The sequence below is a fragment of the Choristoneura fumiferana genome, chromosome 4, assembly GCF_025370935.1.
Source record: "Choristoneura fumiferana chromosome 4, NRCan_CFum_1, whole genome shotgun sequence".
NCBI lineage: Eukaryota > Metazoa > Arthropoda > Insecta > Lepidoptera > Tortricidae > Choristoneura > Choristoneura fumiferana.
In genome coordinates, this window is record NC_133475.1 from 18,726,074 (window position 1) to 18,750,803 (window position 24,730).

Genomic DNA, 24,730 nt, shown 5'->3' on the forward strand with positions numbered 1-24,730 from the left:
ATTAAAATCGAGCGTCCCCCCCCCCTCTAAAATCTAAACCGGTGGGTGGAAAATTTTGAAAAAAATCAGAATGGTAGTAAGTATATCAAACTTTCTAGAAAATCTATAACGGCTAAGTTTGTTTGAGAATTATTAGTAGTTTAAGAGTAAATAGCAGCAGTAAATAGCTTAAGGTATAAAATATACCTAAACTTGGAAGATTCCGTTTAAAATACGAAATCCTTAGAAATATTACTACCGCTAGTGCTGCCTACCCTTGCTGTGGGGGAGGGGGGTGGGCACTACTACGGTGTAAACTACCAGCTGCCTACCCAAGAATTGACCAAATGCACGTTACTATAACGGAATGGAAATTTTTGGTGCGTTAAAAACATTCACAACTTTCATGGAGTCACTCATACCATCTAGTCTCTTGAAATAGTCTCTTGCAATTTCTGAGGGCTAAAGTAAAGAACATGTAAAAATTAAACGATATAAGTAATCGCATTAATACACTATCTAATATTTTCAATAAAATTAAAATTTAAATTCACGAAAAGTCCCCACGAATACCTAACCATGACATTCAATGTTAATTTTGCAAAATGGCCGCGGTAACTGATGGATAATTTACAGGTGACACTGGCACCCCAACTGATTATCAGCTTGTTTGCTGAAATATTAGCACAATTCAGCCACAACCAAAGAAGCAAGCATTTTTTAACGTCACCGTTCGCCATGTTGTTTATGGAACATACATAGGAGCATCAATCATAAAAACTCGGTACGGTAGGTATACCGTAGGCGACAGGCTAGCAACCTGTCACTATTGTACCGTTTTAGTCAAACTTAAAACTTAGAATTGCTAAAAGCGGCTCCGAAGCGGTAACGTTTCGTGTGCTCTGCCTACCCCATTTAGGAATACAGGCGTGATGTTTGTGTGTGTGTGTGTACACATAATATATATATGTAAATATAATACCACAGCTCTCATTCGCCCTCTTTCGCCAATTCAATGTAGGTAGTATCCTTTTTTCGCTTGACTACAAAAAATTTCAACTACAGAAGGGTGTAAGTAAATTTAAACATGGTAACCCTACTCCAGAGCAAGTTCAGCAAAGTTCGCATTTTTCTGAACTCCCTGTCGGATGAGGGGAAATATTGCTATATTCTCGCGAGGTCGGGCCAATGGAAAAGTAATGTCTGTGGAAGTTTCGCGTCTTGTCTTAAAAGTGTTAGACACGTCATTGTTCTGTTAAAGTTCACTTTGATATTGTTTACTGGCTTACCTGTCTACTATATTCATGATCATGAATTGAGGAAGGAGAAAGAAATATGTACCTATTAGATATGTATAAGTGATGCACGTTATGTGATCGCGTGTTTATTGCATCAATATATATTTTTTATTCAACTGGATGGCAAACGACCAAGTGGGTCTCCTGATGATAAGAGATCACCACCGCCCATAGACATCTGCAACACCAGGGGGATTGCAGATGCGTTGTCAACCTAGAGGCCTAAGATGGGATACCTCAAGTGCCAGTAATTTCACCGGCTGTCTTACTCTCCACGCCGAAACACAACATTGCAAGCACTGCTGTTTCACGGCAGGATTAGCGAGAAAAATGGTGTAGCAATCCGGGCGGACCTTGCACAAGGTCCTACCACCTGCAAAAATCTGATAAAGCTAGTATAAAAAACTGTACCTACCACGGTTAAGAGCGTTTATACCTGCTGAGCTGGCAACGTTGCATTTTTGACAGGTTTTCTCGATTATTCCATAAAAATTGAATGAAAATAAAAATGTGGTCTGTTAGAACTGTTCTTTTAAGTTAATGCGTCTACTGCAATAATTATTCTTGATAGACTTATTTTCTTTAAAAACCCTTAATAAATATTTGTCCGTTTTCGAGGTCCAAAAAGGCTTCTTTTGGTTGAAATAAAACACAATCTAAAATTATTTCTTTATTTTGCAACCAGCTTTGACTTGAACCACTCTAGAATCGAATGCGAGTAAAATCCACGCTTTGTAAATTACATCTATACCTAACCCACTTTTAAATTAAAGTTTTACACTGTTATATTTTTAATCGATTCGACCAAACCCGGGATAGTCTTCTCTACGGTTTTCAACTATTTATTGGGCAAACATTACTAGGTTTAAGCCGGCTCAAAAATTAGACTGGTTTTTCAGCCGGATTGTTGATTCTTTATTTTTTTTTCCTTTGATATTTCTGTGAAGATGTTAAGTACGGTCAAGGACTTTAATTCATTAGCCACCCAACCATGGAACCATTTCACAGTAAACGTCATAGTGACGTCGCAGTAATTAACAAGGAAAATCGTAATGACTTTGCCTTTGAGAAGGTTCCGTAGTGGCTCATGAATTAAAGTCCTTGATCATATCTTAAAAGTAATATGATATTATGGCAAACATAATTAATTATATTTAGAATGGGTCAGGTACTTAATTAAATGTTTTTATCTAAAAGATGCCCACCCATATTGTTACAATACATTTTTTCTGACGCCATATTGTTGAATCTAATGATACTTCATAATGTTAAGCAAAAATAATTCCGCGTCTCTTCCTTCTATCTATCATGTTGGGGACGTATCAGAATATCGGAAATTAAAATATTTAAAGCTAAAAAGTTGACAGTCAAAATATCAAGTCGGTTAGGTTAGGTTAGGTTCGATATTTTGACCGTCGATATTTTAACTATCGATTTTGAAATTTTCGATAAATCACAATCATAAATCATTTATTTGTTTACAAGAATGTCGCCTTTTACAGTGTAAGATGGTAGTTTTTTTAATGTCCAATACATTCTGCATTACAAAGCCTAAGCAATTGTAAACACTTAGGCGGCACGCGTTGAACAAATTGTTGAAATTCATCATCATCATCATCCCAGCCTTTATACGTGCCACTGCTGGGCGCAGGCCTCCTCTCAGAACAAGAGGGCTTGGGCCATAGTTCCCACGCGGGCCCAGTGCGGATTGGGAACTTCACACACACCATTGAATTGCTTCGCAGAATTTTGCAGGTTTCCTCACGATGTTTTCCTTCACCGCAAAGCTCGTGGTAAATTTCAAATGTAATTTCGCACATGAATTTCGAAAAACTCAGAGGTGCGAGCCGGGGTTTGAACCCACGACCCTCTGCTCGAGAGGCGATAGGTTGAAATTACATTATTATTAATATTATCATTTGTGCATATGGATTAACCTTTTCGTTGCCAACTACTCATATATACGCACCGCAGGTTCCACGCCAACGACCTATATATACGTCCATTACTTCAATGCAAAAGCAACTTTCATTCCATTGTGTTAAGGTTCAATTTTAGACATTGCAATATGAAAGCCGGCGGCGGCGAAAAGGTTAATATTATTTTTCATCTCTCCTGTTCGGATAGTTTAATTTTCATGGATAGATAGCCGGGTGGAAAATTGCGTTTTCGTCTCTGGGGTGGAAAGTAATATTTTTTTAATATTTACGATTAGCCACGGAGTCGAGTTACTTCAGTGGCACTTTTTTTTTCACATTTCGGCCTGGCCATCTGGATGCACGTCGTGACCAAGGAGCTTATATACAACACTGTAGATGGAATGCCGAACATCCGTTTGAAACAAGAAATTTGACTTTTATTGTCACGAATAATATTCCGTCTCTTTCTTTAGTTATATTAAGAAAGAGATGGAATATATAAATAAGTAACAAAGGTCAAACTTCTTCGTTCGGCGTTCAACCTCCAGTATTGTATATAAGCTCCTTGGTCGTGTCGTGACCAACTCGATTTGTTTTTTATAGTCGGACGTGGCAAGTGGCCAGTGCGAAAAGGTTGGAGGATGGATATCAGTAAATTAAATTTATTATTATTCTCTTCTTTTTTGTAGTATTTTACTTTCCTCACAGTCGAAATGAAAAGTAGAGTGTCTAACTCGGGTGAAATTACCCATTTCCTCTCGAACTATAGGCGCTCTCACTTCGTTCGAGCGCCAGAAATATCTCGGGTGAAATGGGTCACTTTCCACCCTTGGTTATCAATCTACTATTTATTCGATATTCAGATACGTGTCCATCCTGTGGCGTCTACAACAGTCCGGGCGGAGGCGCCTTGAACAGGTGATACAGGTCCGCCAGCTGGTTGTCGTTGGGCTGGCCCCTTGCGGCGCGCAGGTCAGCGCGGCGCGACACGTGCGCGCGCGCGCCGCCGCCGCCCCCGCCCCCCGCGCCGCCCCCGCCCCGCGCCGCCCCCACCAGCCGTGACCACGGCATTGCCCACTCAGAACGGAGGTACTGGACAGATCAACAAACAACACATTCATTCACTAACACGGAAGCTAAATCTACACAAATAAACCAAAAAAATACAGAAAACACACACATGAAAATGCTAAATACATAATCTAATACCATTAAATAAGCAATTCTTGTATATACAGCGTGTATTTTTTATTTGATACTACCTCAAACTGTAACCAAACGAAGATTTAAGTGCTGTGAACCGATATCAAAACAAATTGTGAATTTAAAATTAACTACCAGAGCGTAATAGGGAGATAGACACCATTAAAAAATAATTCGAAGGCACGACTCAGTAAAAATCAAAAAACTTTATTTTAGCCCTGAAAACCAGATTAATTTTCGATTTACTGTGAAATTAGATTTTTTTTTTATTTGACTGGATGGCAAACGAGCAAGTGGGTCTCCTGATGGTAAGAGATCACCACCGCCCATAAACATCTGCAACACCAGAGGTATTGCAGATGCGTTGCCAACCTACAGGCTTAAGATGGGATACCTCAAGTGCCAGTAATTTCACCGGCTGTCTTAATCTCCACGCCGAAACACAACAGTGCAAGCACTGCTGCTTCACGACAGGATTAGCGAGCAAGATGGTTGTTGATTTGTTGCTTTAAAACAAATAAATAGTTAGTTGATTGAGTTGGCGAACAAATAGCGACGTACTCAATACTCAATACTCAATATTTTATTGCTTTTCCACAATGTATGGTTACAGATGTTACAAAGAGATTATGTGATCATCATGGACCCTGTTGGGCACAGCAATATTAATACAAGAGGGCAGCTTTTATATAATTAATAAATTTTATCTTATAGCTAAATATCACAATCACATTAAACTGACTTACTTTTATGAAATTCTTAATCAATTAATATTACATCATGTCCCTTTTATCTATTAGGATTATTTATTAACATTATGTTAAATTTGTCATCTATCATCTAGGTATTCATTTATTGAGTAGTAGCATTTTTCTATCATGAATTCTTTAAGTTTATTTATAATTTTTTTTTCGTTATTTTCGTTTTGTATGGTGTTTGGCAGTTTATTATATATTTTTACAGACATACTACGTGTACTATTGGAATGGATTTTTAAATTTGATGGGGGTAAAATAAGTCTGTTTTTGTGCCTTAAAGAATGTGTTACAGGTAAGTCCTGCCGTTTCTTGAACAAGTTTGGATATTTATGGACGAATTTACATATTTCAATTAAATATATACATGGCAAAGTAAGTATTTTATTGTGCTTAAAATGAGGTTTACAGCTGTCTATGTTTTGTATATTGACTAGGATACGAATTAGCTTTTTTTGAAGAGTAAAAAGGGTTTGCGCGTCTGTACTATGTATGACGTCATAAGTCGCTATTGTCATTGAAACTCTATGGGAGAATTGTTTTGACAGCTCATAAAAAGTACGTCAGTTGATTGGTGGTGTCAACATACCTATTAATTTTTGAAATATTTTCGAGCAGCAATGTAGGTAATGCATACAATAATTTGATACGAGAGAAAAACGTTCCGTGACAGCCGTCTTGTCAACAAGTGCGTTTTGAATAAAAACAAAGCAGTGTCACGCAGTGATACATTGCGTGCTAATTAATTTTGTAAAAAAAATAATAAGTCTAATTTTTTTTCATCATCATCATCCCAGCCTATATACGTCCCACTGCTGGGCACAGGCCAACTCTCAGATCAAGAGGGCTTGGGCCATAGTTCCCACGCGGGCCCAGTGCGGATTGGGAACTTCGCACGCACCATTGAATCGCTTCGCAGGTTTGTGCAGGTTTCCTCGCGATGTTTTCCTTCACCGCAAAGCTCGAGGTAAATTTCAAATGTAATTCCGCACATGAATTTCGAAAAACTCAGAGGTGCGAGCCGAGGTTCGAACCCATGACCCTCTGCTTGAGAGGCGATAGGTCAAACCACTAGGATTTTTTCTTTACTAAAATGTAATTATTAGGGCCTTCCCTAACTACTGTTAAAGTTTGAGGTAGTATCAAAAATACACGCTCTACATACATAAATATATATATTTCGGGGATCTCGGAAACGGCTCCAACGATTTCGATGAAATTTGGTATGTAGGGGTTTTCGGGGAAGAAAAATCGATACGCCAGCTAGATGTATTTTAGCTGGCTGAGAAATCACTGAACGTGACTCACTTGATCGAAGGGCATGTTCCCGATGTGGAACATTGTGTAGAGCAGCGGCGCACGCGCCGACGGCGCCTGCACGCCGAGAGACGAACATATCTGCTCCGAGTGGAGCTGCAGGTGCTCGTAGATTACCTGGCACGTGAGAAAACTAGTTCATTACCAGACTGCCCGAAGGAGGGTTATGTTTTTTTCGAGCGTATGTATGTATGTAAGTAAGTATGTATGTATGTATGTGGGTATGTATGTCGTTTTCTATGGTCCTCGCTGCAGCCTAAACGGCTGGACAGATTGTAACATATGGCGTATCATTGGATTCGTCATAACTGTCGGAGTGACATAGGGTATATGATATTTCAATATGGCGTCTGCGAAAAAAATATGGCGAAGGATTAAAAAATATATATTTTGTATAGTAACAATATGGGATTCAAATGAAAGCTAATAATTAGCCCGTGCTAAATATAATATATGGGTTATAATACTTTTAATCTACTAATTTGACAGAAATATCAAAAAAGTAGGTATAAAATAAAAAACATTAAACTTAAAAATCAAAAAACCCGACTGCCTTAAAAACTAAAAGGACCACTAGACTTATTTTCTTCCTTTTAGTTTTTAAGGCAGTCGGGTTTTTGATTTTTAAATTTAATGTTTTTTATTTATGTATTGAATCAGACGTTACTGTGCGAAGGTTAATTTTTTTGGGTTCCGTAGCCAAAACGGCAAAAACGGAATCCTTAATATTTTATTTATAGTTTCGAGATGTCTCTGTCCGTCCGTCTGTCCGTCCACGGCTTTGCTCCGAGGGTATCCAATCATTTGGCAACAAACGTTTCAACAAATATTCATTTAACAAACAACGTTTCGCAAACTTTTGTTACACAAGTTAATCGTTTTATAACACCACATTTCACAAATTGATCATTTCACAAACTCTTTATTTAAAGGGAGGGAGAGGGAGAGAGACAGACATTTATTTACACTTATTCGATAAACAGAAAAAACACGGCAGGAAGAACTAATTAAAAAAACATCAAATAGTATAAATTGGAGCCCACTCAGCAAAATCAGGTGATGAAAAAATGATCATTTCACAAACTATTCATTTCACAACCCCTTCATATCACAAACTACTCATATCACAGTTTGAAAAAAGAGTTGTTTATGTAATGGACATTTTTTAAATGATGATTTATCATATGATGGGTTTGTAAAGTGATAAGTTATCAAATGATCATTTGTGATATGAGCAGTTTGTGATATGAAGTAGTTGTGAAATGAATAGTTTGTGAAATGATCATTTTTTAAACGTTGTTTGCCGAATGATAGTGAACCGCTCCGAGACTATCAATGCTAGAGAGCTGTAATTTTGCACGGATATTTTTTGTATGATCGGGGAAAAAACAAGCAGGTGCGCACTTAATTATAGTGAGTGGGCTCCAATTTATGCTATTCGATGTTTTTTTTAATTATAACGTCTTAAACTTTCGTGATTCTCACTCATAGTCAAAATACCACAAACGGGACTTATCACGCTATTATTGCACAAGTAATATTTACCTCGACGTTTCGGCAACTGTGTGGTATTTTTTTAATTATTATTTCTTCCTAACGTGTGTTTATCAAATATGTGTAAATAAATGTCTCCCTCTCTCCCTCTCCTTCCCTTCCTCCCTCCCTTCTCCCCTCCTTTTTATTTGAAATCAGGTTTTCTAGCAATGGTCTTTAGACATGTTTCATCAAAATCGGTTTAGCCGTTACTGCGATATTGAACATAGAAGTGACAAAGTCGGGGGTTTTTCAACTTTTCGTTGGTTAGGTTTTCAACAGTGGACGTGTTCCGGCTGATGATGCTGTGGTTACTGGTTACCCTGAGGCTGTCCCTTCCGGGCGGCGCCATCAGCGTCTGGCTGGTGAGCGCGGCCGCGTCGCTCGAGCGCTCCGCCAGGGCGCCCGCCACACAGCCCTGCCCAGAACATTACGTCATATTAGTGTTTTATGCCGGCTTCGCACGCGTACAGTACCCGGCGATAAAGACTGCACATCGGTTTTCGGAAAAAGACAATTGGCTGTTCACGACGATTTCTGAGCACTGGCCACCGTCCATCAATCATCGTATTATATCAAATAAATACTGTACTTAATTAGTTTACGTCAAATTAATGACATGTAAACTTCGGATATCTATAGAGAGCTGTTGGAACTACTAGAAAAAGGATAGATCCCTCTTTTTTCCAAAGATGCCATCGTACAATTTAAAGTTTTGAGGGGTTTCAACAACTCTTTATTACATATTTTCATTTAAATGCGTCAGTACTCTATTGCACCTGTACAACGATTGACATACGTCACATAAGTATTATAGTGTGTGACAACGCTCTACGAAGCCGAAATTAGCCGAGTCTCTTTCCAAAGACCGATGTGCAATTTTTATGGCCGGGCTTTTTAATACTTAGATCCTGCTGTTGAATTAGGGATTATACTAAATCCAAAGGGAACTTCCCAAAACGTCCCAACGCGCCCGTGTTTTAATAAAGTTTGTTTCCTTTTCGTCCAGTGGTTTCCTTGCTTCTGCTACTATACTTTCTATTTTATATCATAATGAAAAATAAGACCAATTGTAAAATCTAATTGTTGTGACAAAAAATCAACTAGGTACCTTAATTTAGTATTATTGTTTACAAGTCATAAGTCGCCGATTACCCAGCGATTATTCGATATATCACTAAAAACAAGTGTTCCCTTCATTCGTTCAAATACACCCATAATTCATGTCCGCTAAATCCTCAATTGTCTCACAGCGTGTATAATTCTGCAATCCATAACGGCAGCAAAGAACGAGTGATGGCGATCCGGACACACATTACCTTAAGCCTTCCCCATTCTTACCTCTTCAAAGAACTCTACGAAGTCCGGGAAGTCCTCCAGTCCGAACTGGCTCGAGATGCTATTGTTGGTCTGAGCGGCAGCCACGAGTTGCTCTATCTCTCTCGTGTGCTTGTGCTCTTCATCCACGGAGCACAGGGCCTCGGCGATGGCCAGCGCGATGGAGGAGGGGTGGGAGTTGTCCGTGCTTGCTGACGGGTCTGGGGGGGTATGAGAGACGGTTCATTGCTCCGTGGTGGATTTTGGTCGTTCTACGGAAGGTAACATAAAGGGTGAAGCCAAACAAGCGTAATTTTTGAGTTGAGAGTCGCTTTTTTTTGTCACATAATTTTCGTTTCATACAAAGTGTACAACTCATTTTGAGTCGCCGGAAGTTACGGGACCAAAAATACGCGACTCGCGACTCAAAAAATTACACTCATCTGGCCTCACCCTGAGCAAAAAAACAACATTGGATTCATCATCATCATCCCAGCCTATATACGTCCCACTGCTGGGCACAGGCCTCCTCTCAGAACAAGAGGGCTTGGGCCATAGTTCCCACGCGGGCCCAGTGCGGATTGGGAACTTCACACGCACCATTGAATTGCTTCACAGGTTTGTGCAGGTTTCCTCACGATGTTTTCTTCGCCGCAAAGCTCGTGGTAAATTTCAAATGTAATTCCGCACATGAATTTCAAAAAACTCAGAGGTGCGAGCCGGGGTTTGAACACACGACCCTCTGTTTGAGAGGCGATAGGTCAAACCACTAGGCCACCACGGCTTATCCACTAGGCCACCACGGCTTATACATTGGATTAAACAAAAAATAAAAACGGGGTGCCTGATATGCTAAGAGCTAAAATAAGGTCTTATGTTTAGCGGTAAGCCAACGCAATGGAAAGATCAGTAATGAAAACAGGAGTTTCAATACAAATTTCCATAGCCAAAAAACCTATAGGATAATGCAGCCAGTTGTCCAAGATACTTGAAATTTAGTATGAAGGTAGCTCTGAAAGAACAACCATTCCTACTTTTTTTTTTCTCTGCTTAGTGTTGTGAGACCCGTTTGACGTTACAGTCTTACTTGCGATTGGCTCATTTATTTATTTAACCACTAGCCTTAACCCGCGGCTTCGCCCGCATTAGAAATATTTTAATGCCATCTTCAACTTTTGTAAATTTTATTTTTTTTAAATATAGGGTGAGGGGACCAAAAATGGAATATTTTTTCCGCTAACCCAATATGAAGAAACGGACGCTACTCTTTCTAAAACTAATAACACTTATGTGCATAACTGATGATCATAAGTGATAAAGTTCATGAATGGTGAGATATTAAGGCATTGAATCCTTGCTGTCCATTACTGGATACTGTGCTTAACATGTCCATGATTGGTGCCGTCACCCTACGACAACCGTTTGTTTACTTATACGATTCTTGTTACCATGGCAACGCAATAAATAAATGCCTTACAGCCTTATTCATAAAAAGTTAGAGCCTCCTTGAAGGCCCGATGCTAAAAAACGTGATTCATAAACGTCTGTTAGCGCTAATCAGTCGATCAAGGCTCTGCTAAAGTTAGAGGACCGTAGACCCTCCTTTATCTCCCTGCTAAGTCACAAAATGGCAGCCACAAGTTTGAACAGCTGACTTTGACAAGAGCAAAAAACCACACCGAAGTTATTTTTAGTGAAGGGTGAAGTTACGCAAAGATTTAAAAAAAACCAGGAAAAATTATTTTCAGGAATTTGTATTTAAAAATCCCCTAAAATTACTGCTACTTTACTACTTTACTAACGATAAATATGAGAAAAATAAAATTAGGATGATTAACATAATTACGGCTTTATGCACTTAAACATAAACATGCGGATCGGAAATGGCGGGAAAATAAACATCTCCCTTTTTTTTCTGCTAATTTGCTGTCACTGCTGTCATTTTTTTTTTTATTATCGATGAAGCCATTTTTTGTCTTTGATTTGTCAAGATTGCCAACATAACGCGTCTAATCCGTCTATCAGCAGCTCAACAACTAGCAGACTGCTAGCAAGCGTTTATGAATCATACTTCTTGACAACCGTCTAACAAGCTTAATCAGTCTGCTAAGTAACAGACCGATCAAACCTCAATTAAGGATTTTTTATGAATAAGGCTGTTAGAGTTTGGCTTGAAAAAAGGTTACGGTAACAATTTGAAAGGACAACGTTCGCTCGCACAACGCCATCTATTGATTGCAAACGAAGTTAACACGTCATCTTGAGAGCCGAGTTATGATACGTCACCGCTCTTGTGCCCACGTTCTTGTGTTCACAGTGCCCTCTATTCTTGTTTAAACTTAAAATAGTATCCCACGGGAACGCATTACCGGGATATCAAGTATCTTATGTCTCAATGCAGATCTTTGCCTATCTGTACGTCTAGTTTCATGTAAATCCGTTCAGCTGTTATTACGTGATTAAGTAACAAACATCCAAATCTCCAAACATCCAAACTTCTTCACAAACTTTTACATTTATAATATTAGCTTTTGCCCGCGGCTTCGCCCGCGTGGGATTCGGTTATCGCGCGCTGTTCCCTCGGGAACTGTGCATTTTTCCGGGTTATAAAGTAGCCTGTGTCACTCTTTGACCCATAAACTATCTCTATGCCAAATATCACGTCGATCCGTCGCTGTGTTTCGACGTGAAAGACGGACAAACATACAAACACACACACTTATTTATAATATTAGTATGGATTACTAGGAAGTAGGATACACAAACGTGACACAAGTGTCATAGTTGTCAAAAGGACCTTACGATAGCGCCTGAAAACCCTCAGCTTATGCACTTACTAATGTGTCCGAGTCCCGCGATACGAACATGCTTGGGCTTTGTCTTGCTTGTGGTGGAATGCTGCGCATCTCCGTTAGCCTCGACTGCTGCTGTGTGGTCAAAATTTAGTACATTACTGCAGAGGCCTTGAAGTAAGGGATTGATGGACGAGTTCGGGGTAGACGAGGCCGGATAAAACGAGTCCAGCAATCCCTGTTCTGGCCGAGGTTTTTATAGTGCTTTTCTCAAACATTGAGAGGAAATATTTCACCCATCCATCCATCAATCCATGCATCGCATCGTAATATCGCAAATGCTTTCGGAGTAGTGGTGGTTGGCTATTTGTAATTTTTCCTATGTCAGTTTAATGTTAGTAAGCAAATTTAAAAAGTAAGAGCAGCGGACAATAATGGATTTTCATACATACTTCATGGCCTAGGCAAAGAAGTTATGTAGGGAGGTGGTAGGGAGCCATAAATGAGAAACTTCATGTCTCCATTTCGTGACATTAACGCATACATTTCCAAAACATTATTTAATCAATGTTTAGGCTGTGTTTCTACCATATGCCAGGAACGTGTATTTCATGAACCAATAGAAACGCTTCACTTACCTATCCTCGCACAGCACATCTCTAGTGGATACAGCTAAGCGGAGCGAGGCTAGGCAAAGAAGCGTTTCTATTGGTTCATGAATAACACATTATTCACACATCTCTGGTGAAAACGGAGCCTTACTTTTTAGAGAGCTTAGATGTACAGTCGAACCATTTGATTCCTGACCCACCGTAGAACGCTCTCACAGAAAGCGTCATAATGAATTCCCTTGTCCAAGAATGCGATGTCACTATGACTTTCTACGAACAGTTTCCACAGTGGGTTACGAATTCACGATTCAGTTTAGATAAGGTAGACTTTAGGATTCATTTTAAAACACCTTTGTAAACCACATGAAAAATCTCTTCATGCGAATGCTTTGCCTGTAGGTCAATTCACATTAGCTGGCACTAATCTTCAAAACCTTTCTCATAGCGTAGTCGTATTAAAAATCTCCGTAACCCACCAGCTTTCTCCTTGTCGGCTTCCTTGCCGGCCCAGAGCAATATCTCTTCATATACTACAGTAAGCAGCGCTTGCAATAGTACGGAGCCTCCTACGGGGTGGACGCGCGACGGCAGCGTCCCCTGCAAGGTGGCGCAGACGCGGAAGAAGCGACGCGGGATGCAGGGCAGAGCACGAGACACGCAGGTCAGGCAGAGGGACATTGTCTGAAAAATTGGTAGAATAAAAAAACATTAAATAAATTTTGAAATAGACAGGTTTTTATAGCGTTTAATAACATGCATGAATCTCACAGATGTTTTCAACCATTGCTAACTCTTCCCTTATATACTTCTTGTGCTACCAAGTCCGCCAATCCGTCCACACTTGGGAGGGCAATAGGAACGACACATAAAGATTGCCTATAGTTATGACTACCTGGTACATGGAGGCACCGGTTTGTATGGCGCGCACGAGAATAGGCGGAATGAACTGTAGAGAGGTTCCTACTACTGCCAGCAGCCCCGCCAGCCAGGCTGGCCGTCGGTCACACCACACCTGAGAAGACACCAAACGCAATCATTTTTTAAGAAACTCACGACCGACGGTTCTTAATGGAAAAAGGGGTAAATATCTTTTATGAAAATCCCTCAATTAAAAGTGATTACAAACGCTGAAACATTTGTCAGGGCTGCCATTTCCTACCCCGAAATTAAGTATGCAAGTAATATTTTGCAGTTGTATGAATTTATGACAACTTAATTAAAATTGCATTAGGAATGCACTGTTAGACAAAGATATAGTTTTATGTTCCTGGTGGCTTTTCTTAACATTTTAATTGAAATATAACAGAGAGTTGTTGAGAGGTGTCGTCTGTTGTTTTACTTATTATTATTTGTTTAATTATGAGGTGCTTTATAAAAGATGGAGAGCATGCAGTCCAAAAATCCATTATGGACGACTGGGAAGGAAGAGCCGGACAGACTCTCACCGGCTAAGTAAAGCTTTGGTTTCCTAGGCTCAGCGGTGCCGTCACATAGCGGCCGTAATTGACGCCACTCTCTAGGAAACCGCGCCATTTTGTTTACATAGACAGCGTTCTAGAGTGACGTCATTCACCGCTTATTACGGTCGCTATAATGACGGCACCGCTTGTCCTAGGAAAACAAAGCTTTACCCGGCTGCACGTCCCAACCTCATAAACCAGACTACCAGATGGCCAAGTGGTTAGCGAAGCTGACTACAAAGCTTGAGGTCCCGGGTGCGATTCCCGTGTCGGGGCAGATATTTGTATGAAAAATACGAATGTTTATTCTCGGGTCTTGGGTGTTTAAATATTTAAGTATGTATTTATTTATATAATTATATTTATCCGTTGCTTAGTAACCATAGCACAAGCTTTGCTAAGCTTTGGGACTAGGTCAATTGGTGTGAATTGTCCCTAGATATTTATTTATTTGAAAGGTATACACCTGTCGTTTGTCGAGGCAAGCGGCCCAGTCCCGGCCGGACAGTTCGAGCGCGTAGCACAGCGTGGCCCGCAGCTCGTGCTGGCTGCCGATCGTGGCCAGTATGTAGGTGAGCGCGCCCGCCGCTCGCGCGTACTGTTCACCCGCTAAAACAACATAAGTACATTCAACTTTGAATCCCTGAGGTAGCTTAGCAGACACTTATCGTCGGTGGTACTGCAATATCGCGTAACTAGCATTTTTCATAAGGTATAATTTTCAATTTTGAACATGAAACTACCGTGAGACTCACTCATATTAAATATATTGACCCGGATAACTCACGTCTTAAATCGAGTTTGGCTCGACATGTTTCGGGCTAATCCGTAGCCCTTCGTATTCGGAGCAACGCGACTCAGGGGCTGCTGCAACATGCACTGCGCGCCACCGAAGACGAAGGGCTACGGATTGGCCCGAAACATGTCGAGCTAAACTCGATTTAAGACGTGAGTTATCCGGGTCAATATATTTAATATAGGTATAATTTTCACTGTTAGAAAAGTACATTGTTAGTATTGTTAGTACAGTGGAAATTATACCTTATGGAAAATGCTAGTTACGCCGTATCGCAGTATCACCGGCGTTATGTTATTTTTGTTATCCGTAAAAATGAAAGAGAGAGAAATAGAGAGAGAGAGGGGGAGAGAGCAAGAAAGAGAGAGAGAAATATTTAATTACACCTATTCGATACACAGAAAAAATATATTAGAAGGAAAAAAACATGGAAGAGTAAATAAGCCCTACAGCATAACGTTACAGCAGCAAGCCGCAACGCAATTTTTCGGTGGGACCCACTTAAAACTAAACATATAAAATAGTAGATTGTACAACAAGAGCTTAAAACAAGCCATTTTACCCGAGACGTTTATATAGCCACCCGAGCCGGTACAGCGAGGGTGGATAGATACGTCGAGTGGAAAATAGGTTTAATGCTCGAGTTTTACACTCTGCTTTTCACTTCGACTGCGAGGAAATGAAATATCAGCAATGGAAACAATTGTTTGATTACTAGGTACCTTGGTTGATTTTTGGTTTTACATAAATTAAAAATTATTAAAAAAATATATAGGATTTTTTTGTTTGTGGCTGTTGATACCTGATTACCTTGTCCTTAGACGAAGATTTTACTTTATGCACTAGAGCATAAAAAGTAATTTTATGTCGCCTAGATCCAGCATAAACACGAAGTTTACGAGCATGAGAAGTGAAAACATATTTATAGGTACTATTGTACACAATGTTACATAATGCTTATCAAATGACGTAAAATATACCAATCATAAGATGGCGGTCTTCCCACATTTATCGACGACGAATCGGCAATAGACGATAGAAAAAAGGCTTTATGTCTAGTCAATAAGAGGAAAAAAGATGTCGATGCGTCGGCAGGCGTCAGTCGAGCCGGACTATGACTTTTTAGCTCTTATTGCGTGGACATAGAGGTTTTTTCTATCGGCTTTTTGCAAATTCCGCATCGAGAGATGTGGTGAGAGCCTCAGGATTCAGATTGTTTGAATAGCTGAGGGTTATTCTAGGGTAGAGTGAAAAGGATTTTTCACTTCTAATGCTCGTAAAGTTCGTGTTTATGCTGGATCTGGGCAACATAAAATGACTTTTTATGCTCTAATGCATAAAGTAAAATCTTCGTCTAACTAAGACCAAGGTAATCAGTAAGTGTAAACAGCCACGAACAAAAAAGTTTCTACATATTTTTTTCATTAATTTTTAATTTATACAAAACTAAAAATCAATCAAATCAATCAAAATAAATCAATAAAACCAAAAATTTATAATTCTATAACAATACATGAAAAATAAAAGGTACCTAGTAAGCGAACAATTGTTTCCACTGTTGCTATTTAATTTCCTCTCAATCGAAGTGAAAATCAGAGTGAGAAACTCTAGCATTAAACCCATTTTCCCCTCGACATGTCTATCCACCCTCGCCGTACCGACTCGGGTGGCTATATGAACGGCTTGGTTAAAATGGCTCGTTTTATGCTCTTGTTGAACAATCGACTATTTACCGCAATCATCCCCCTTGAAGTTGCAGTACCCATCAGCCGTGCACAGAAAGCCGTCGCACCGCCGCCTCTTCCCGTCCACGCTGTACCAGAGGCCGCTCGCCGGCCATTTTGAATTGTCCGGCGACATTTTGCGGATCGCCTCTATTAGTAACATCCGAGCGAGATGGCAGTCACGCATCATTATTACCTGGAATAATGGGAATACTTAATATAACCTATGAATATTAATTTAACAAAGATGTAAACTTGTTACCCGCGACTGTGTAGATTCCATTTATCTATCCGATTTTCCGGGGTAAAAAATATCCTATGTCTTTTCCCGGGACTCGAACTATTTGCATGCCGGATTTCATCTAAATCGGTTCAGCGGTTTGGACTTGAGGTAAGAAACAAACAAACAGACTTTCAAACTTTCGCATTTATAATATTAGTAGACAGTGAGACTACCTCAATTTATTTAATCGGATGGCATTTTATAAATATAGGCATTCGAGCAAAATACTTAAACTACTAAGCCACGCAACTGCATCAGGCGTTAGTGCGTTACTACATATACCCGTGTCCTAGGTAGCAAGACTCATTTATTATAATTGATACCGGATTATATGCAATGAGATTTTTTCGACAAAGGAAATATCGTTAGATGGCGTTTGTATCGTGAAGTCCGTTTGACGTTTCAGTCTTGCCTGCGATTAGCTTATTTAGATGTTTATCCAATCACAAGCGTGACAGAAATGGCAAACGGATCTTACGATACTAACGCCATCTAGCGATATTTAACCTGTCTAATACCCTCATCGGCTCTCTAGTATGGAATAGTTATATAATATACCGCTCTATCATTACCGATATTATAAATACTGGCATGATAATCGAAAGCCAATTTTTTTTTACAATTGCAACCACTATTAACAAGGGGAGCGAGTGACCAAATTGAGCGAAGCGCCAGGACCAAATTCAGTTATTTTCTACGCTATACCTATTAATCTTCGGAATACACGTAAACGGGGTCGGTATTGACAAGCCAGTAATTAACTGGTTAGACATTGATGGTACGATGGTTTCGTGACATGGGTTTTAATGTACGTGTATACGAAAATCAGGTAAAGACTTGTCACCCTAAAATGCCATAGGTATTCTTAAAGTTACCTTGACCAGTGACACCCAGCAGGGTTGCGGCTGCGCCAGCAGCACGATCAGTTCGAGTCCAATGGCCGTGTTCAGGGAAGTCTCTGCATCCTCGCGGCCGAAGAGGTCGGGACGAGCGAACACCAGCCACGGACTGGGGGCGTCGCGCGCCGGCGGGCTGTCTTGTTGCTGCGTGAACACCTGAGAAGAACGGAGTAGTTGAAAGCATACATCGAACTTGGTAAGAGCTTGTTTTGGACTGGTAATGGAACCTATCACAATAACATTTGAAATTTACCACGAGCTTTTCGGTTAAGAAAAACATCGATAGGATACTTACAACCTGCAAACCTGCGAAGTGATTCAATGGCGCGTGTAAAGTTCCCAATCCGCACTGAACCCGCGTGGGAACTACGGCCCAAGCCCTCTCATTCTGAAACCTATTTATAAGCTAAAAATATTCCAGTTAATTTAATTACAAACTCTTCTTACCTGGTGTATAAAGTGCAGCTCCGCCCCCCGATACACCATGCACTTGAAGAGCTCGTTGCACTTGGCGTGCACGTCCCTCACGTCCCGGCTCTGATGCTTAACGTCCCCCCCGGCCAGGTCTTGGCCCGAGCTGCAGATGGAAGGTAGCAGCTGCGCCACGCAGAGCAGGATGTTAAGAATGTCGTTGATGAGATTGGGTGTGGTGGCTTCTGTTGTGTTCATCTGGAATTACCAATGGTTTTTTTACTAGCAATATGAATATGCTCAAAGACATTTAGAGTTTAAAAAAAACTGGCCAAGTACGAGTAGGATTTGTGCACCGAGGGTTCTGGGCATTTCTTAATAATAGGAAAAACTGTTCGTCAGTCGCTAACAGACAAATCACAAACTTAAAATGTCTTATAATGCAGGTGTCCACTACAAATCCTAAAAAAAAACCATGACATTTCCCTGGCCACGTTTCGAAATTTAACTGATCATGTACTGTACATTTCAGAGCAGGTTATATGATTTTTTTATACTACCCGAGATACTAAGCTAGGCCCGATGATGGGAATTCACTGCACACCGAGACGTGGTCACATTTTCGTGGACTGTTTTTATGGTGCCACTCTTTAATACGTCTTCCAGAACTGGAACGTCTGGTGTCAAAATATCGAGCTAAGTTTTGAGAAATCACGAGTTTTTCCCTGACTTTTTGGATTTCTAGGAAAATTTCCTGATTTTCCCTGACATCTTTGAGCTTCCCTGACTTTCCAGAAAGTGTACACCTTTCTTGACTCTCACTCATCAGAACTACAACCACTACCGTGACTTATTACGCTAACAAATAATCAATTGCCTCGACGTTTTGGCCACATTTCAGTGGCCGTGGTCACGAGTAGATTAAATGTTTCTCCTAAGATCGAGATGATAGATGACCTAATGAAGATTTGATCGAGCTACTTAGCGGAGCAACTCGATCAAATCTAAGCTAAGATAGTTTAGCTACATAAGTAACTCGATCAAAACAGCTACTAAACTAAAATGTACCTACCATTTATCAAAGTAAATCATAACTATGACTGGTGGAAATAAAAGCAGTCGTCTTGTCGTCTATTAAATATTCAGCTTTCTTTTAATAAATATACGATTATTTACCTGGTTAACTTTACCTGGCAATACCGTACGGTCAAGATGGTGAGAGTTTCATTGAGCATGCCAGCAAAAATCCTTTGTGCCATACGAGGTGGCACCGTATCCCATAGATCCTTGCGGCTCCCTAGAATAAAATTAAGCCATTAAGCCATGAAGCCATAACTTCCAAAAATAAGTAATAAGCTTTTCTAGACTTCTGGAAATAGTAGGTTTCATCAGCGCCAGCGTGGAAACTGTATATGCACTTATGATTAATAGTGATTTATTCTTGTTAAAAATCTAGCTGTGTTGAATATTTGTAATGTAAGTCATTAATAACTGAAAAAATATGTATGTTAAAACACATTTACATTACAATGTTATTTATAACACATAAATGTTTTATGTGTTTTAACATACATATTTTTCAGTTACGTTTCTTTGCAAGTTTGCTGATGCATTACAGGCGGTTTAATCAAATGCATATATACATACAGTGCATCTTGTGTGTTTGGTAGATCGGAAGCGTATAATAGGTAATGTATTGGACTCATTACGCTGCCCTGCGGAACTCCAGCTTGAGTTTTAAGAAGAGAAATGTTACACAAAATTTGTTTTTGAGTGAGTGAAATTTATCGAAGCAAATCGGCTGTGACAGATGGACAGGCAGACACGCGAGTGATATTTAAGGGTTCTGTTTTTAGAAGCTTTTATTTGGATTGCCCTTCCGTTTATTTATTTGGGTTATAATTTTACCCACTTCCTATTGTCAGATTGACTTGAAATTCGGTATACTTATGTAAATTTGGCGTTATATAATCTGGCAGTTGACATCCTGGTAGTCTGGCCAGGATCGTCTCCGCAGGATGGAACTCCTCAACAGTTAATGGCATCGATTTGAAATTTGGTACTGAAATGTAGTTTAGAATTAGATGACAATGTACGAGTAAGTACATAATTTATTGAATCAGGCGTTACTTTGCGGAGGTCCATATCAATGAACTAAAAGAACTTAGCTATAATAAGGTTGCGGGTGAGCAAAGAAATTCTTTTAGTTAAATGTTAGTACAGTCAACAAAAAGTGCAGTTTGCAAAAAAAAATGTTTTGAAAATGTCATTTAACTTGCTCTGATTGGTTTTTTATTTCTTTGGGGCAAATCTTGCGTATTCGTTTTGATCTACTTCTACCGGTCAGATTGACTTGATATTTCGTATAGGTAAGTAACTTGGATGGAAATTAAAAGTACAGTCGACAAAAAGTACAGTCGGTAAAAAAGGCTTGTATCAAAAATGAAATCTTTAACAGAAACTAATTTCCTTTTGAGGCTTGGAACTGTAGTCATATAATATTATAATAGTTGTAGGTATAGTGACCGGTGATGTAGAGCCACCAGCCTTGCGCGGCGGCGGCGGGCGGCGGGGGGCGGTGGGGGCGGCAGGGGCGGCGGGGGGGCGCGCGCCTGCAGCACGTACAGCGCCAGCACGCGCCCGTGCAGGTCCAGCACGCGCTCGCCCACCGCCTCCGCCATGCACGAGTACCGCTTGTAGCACGACTGGGGGGCGGGGGGGGACCCAACACCCGACACAGGCCGGCAACAAACGGGAATAGTTATTTGTGTCACAAGGGAGCCAAATGGTGTATTTACGGCGAGGGTGTACATATGAATCCAAAATGTAGCGAAGGATTCTACAATAGAAACCTGAGCATAGCGAGGGATTCTAAAATAGAATCCTGAGCGTAATGAAGGATTCAAGTGTTAACGCCCAAGATGAAAATAATTTTACTCCCGAGTGGCTCATATAACTTTTCACACCAACACTAAGAAACTTGAAAAATAAAAATTATAAACATTAAAGAACAACCTGCATAGAAAATGGCGTGGCTTTACAATTATCAACTTCAAAAAATGGCATTTGCAATAAAACACTTAGAAAAGCCTTGAACAGAAAAGTTGCACTTTGCTCCCTCTCGTCAGGGAGGAAAAGTTACTTTTCTGAAGGAGAGGTGTGAAAAATATATATTGACCCAAGCATCCCACAGATACCGCTTTCATCCCAGCCTATTTACGTCCCACTGCTGGGCACAGGCCTCCTCTCAGAATAAGAGAGCTTGGGCCGTAGTTCCCATGCAGGCCCAATGCGGATTGCCCACACATACCACTGAATTACTTTACACACAGACCTTATATCGAGTTAGATGAAAAGAGCGCTTCAAACTGTATGAGAACCTAGCGTGTCGAATTTTTCGTATCTAAGATGACGTCGTCGTCGTGCTAAGCTAAAATGGGACTGGGCTGGACACGTCTGTCGCATTGAAATTCTAGTAACTATTTCACTAAATTCCTAAGTGAATTTCCAAAAACCATATCGGAGATTTGACTTATGTTGATATAAAACACCCATGCTAAATTTCATGATTCTAAACTCAGTTGTTCAGAATTCAAGTTTTTATCCCGATCCCGTCGGAATATCGCCATAAAAAATGTACTAAATTTCATCCAAATCCGCCCAGTCGTTTTTGCATGAAGGAGTAACAAACACACAGACAGACACACACAAATTCACACTGTCGCATAAAACTTAACTAGGACGATTAAGTAGTATAGTAAACCCTCACTTGGAGCGTGGCGTGTCGGCTGGAGCTGGCGCCGGGCAGCTCGTCGGCGTGCTGCAGGTAGCACCACAGAGTGTTCTTCAGCAGCGCGGCCGCCCCCAGGGTCGCCGTCAGCACCGGCAGGTCGGCGTGGTCCAGGGCTTCTTGGGCCAGCATATGGAGGTGCTCTAAACACACCTCACAATTTTAGCTGAGTTAATGAGGGCTATCGCGTATGAATTCGCCGCTAGAGGCGCTAGTGTAGCGTGAGGTCTCCGAAATGTCAAATCTCATAGTTTTTGGGTGTGCTACGCGGGTTTATTTATAATTAGAACAATTTCTGGGCCAACGAATGTCTGTGTTTTGAGACAGTTTTGCCTTTTGGAAACTTTTGTCCTCCCTTTTTTCCGAACAAAACGGGGCTACGCAACACTGTCGTTGCTCCATATTTTTATGGTACGGTTTTAAGCTGTATTAATAGTACATTACTGCAGAGGCCATGAAGTAAGGTATTGATGGACGATTTCGGGGTAGACAAGTTCCGGATAAAACGAGTCCAGCAATCCCTGTTCTTGCCGAGGTTTGTATAGTACTTTTCTCAAACAATGTGAGTGTCCATCCATCCATCCATCGCATCGCATCGCATCGCATCGCAGTATCGCAAATGCTTACAGAGTAGTGGTGGTTGGCTGTTCGTAATTTTTCCTTTGTCAGTTTAATGTTAGTAAGCAAAAACCCAATCTATAAGTTTTTGGATGTACTTATGTATTATACCTAATTATCAAAAAAAATACCCTAAATGTCTTCACAAATAGTGAGTTTCATTATTAAGTATATTAGTTTTTAATTTTTTTATATTTTATTTCTGGGATCGAATCTTAAGCCGAGTTTAGACTGGCAAGTAAAATCGTGCAAGTTGCATTACATTGCGAGGCCGTAAAGCCAACGAGTTTGAAGTGGTCAATCGAGCGCCGCAATGTAAACTCGCCTTTATATTTCGAGGATAGGATTTGAGACACCCATAAATTTTGGTTATTTTATGTAGTGTCTATTTATAAAGTAAGTAATATACCTAACATAGGTATTTTTTTTTTCAAAAACATTCCCTTGGATAGTATAACGGTAAGGGTAAGTGGATGGATACTTACATATTTTTGCGTCTATTATTCATTTACCTAGAAGCAAGTCGGCTGACATGACCGCCAGCTGCACAAACTTGTCAGGGTCCGAAGTCTTCACGACTCCTCCGTCAGCATTATTCTCTTCTTCAATGGTCACGAACATGCCCGAACCTTGCCTGTAAAGGCAGCATTTGAATATGTGAGAGAGAAATCTAGTAGATAGTACAAACCAGTGGCGTGGGGTGAAAATTTCAGTCAGGCAAGAGAACGAAACTTGATTTACGTATGTATTCAGATGCTTTTCACAGTTAGTCTATGCAACTTGATGCAATTTAAAAAAAATTGAAGCAATCTGATGGAAATCGTCTTGTTGCAGCGCCACGCCACTGGTACAAACAAAACACAAGTACTGTTGCAACGGGTTACAAGTGTAACGGGTGCAAACATCTGTCACATAAGGTAAAAGAAATGTAACTGAGAAAGGTAAAACAGACAGTAAAATTAATTAGTAGCGTTAAAAGGAAACTAAATAGAAACATTAACACAATAGAAGAAGATTAAATTGGATACATCTCTATGTAGTTGACTGTCTACCACCTTGTAAAAGTACCATCTGCTAGTGTAAAAGAGCATGAAATCAAATGATTAACTGAATATAAATATATTTCGTAGTTTATGTTTACCAATGCCAGTTAAAATAAGAAGCAGTTTTTTCCCTTAAATTCTAAATATTAAATAACCGCTGCTTACTTGAAAGCAATGGAAAATTCTTCTTCCAGCCACAGCACTACCTTCACAGCAGCAAATGAGGCATTCCTTGGAAAGTCTAATCTTCCACCCACAACTCCTCTGCACACAGATTCAGAAAGAACTGTGTGATTTTTCTACAAATATGTAAGCAATTCTTAACACCACATTCTATGTATAATAATTATAAGTGATTTTGGTTTACTGTGCATCTTAATTGACCATTGCAGCAAAAACAACACCCCAATGAAGAAACACAATATGAGTGTCACACAACAGATAAACACACATATACCTAAAGGTTAAGGTAGATGTTATCATATCAAGCCATAAAGGGTGAATTTTTTTTTATGCTTCATTATCTGCCTCGACCGGGGATCGGACCTAGGAACTCAGATGCCAAACAAATTAATTTATTTTTCTGAAATGTCTAATAATTATTAGAGACATAGAATGTTTTAAATAAAGAATGCTGACAGTTATCGAAAGCAGTATTTGAAAATGGTATTTGTTTAGAATTCAATACCACTAATAGATATATCCCTTTCCGGCCGGCTCGATACAATCATACAACTATCCTGAGTGCTTGTGAATTATCTTTTCGCGAACCACAATTAATTGAAATTTTAGTAAAAAATTCAGAAAACACTTTCTCGGCCGTAAAGGGATACCTGAATGTTGTAGTCAACATTGTTGTAATGATTTAGATGTAAATAAAACATAATCTTACCTCATAATATTCTATATCCCTTTGCAATAGAATAGGAATTCTATCCATAATATTTCCATCTTCAATAACCTCCATTTTCAACAAAATAAA

At 39.9% G+C, this 24,730-nt stretch overlaps 1 protein-coding gene across 1 annotated transcript; it reads right to left on the minus strand.

Moving 5' to 3' along the window:
- Positions 1-1,934: 1,934 nt before the first annotated feature.
- On the minus strand, positions 1,935-24,721 carry LOC141427583 (uncharacterized). The gene is given in 18 exon segments (XM_074087164.1): positions 1,935-4,288; positions 6,463-6,588; positions 8,327-8,422; positions 9,346-9,542; positions 12,159-12,248; positions 13,201-13,405; positions 13,617-13,736; positions 14,651-14,793; positions 16,714-16,900; positions 17,863-18,042; positions 18,334-18,555; positions 19,488-19,594; positions 20,824-20,891; positions 20,893-21,002; positions 22,067-22,230; positions 23,218-23,339; positions 23,914-24,047; positions 24,641-24,721. Coding segments are annotated over 18 exon segments (2,553 nt in total). The 5' UTR covers positions 24,716-24,721; the 3' UTR covers positions 1,935-4,081.
- Positions 24,722-24,730: the final 9 nt, after the last annotated feature.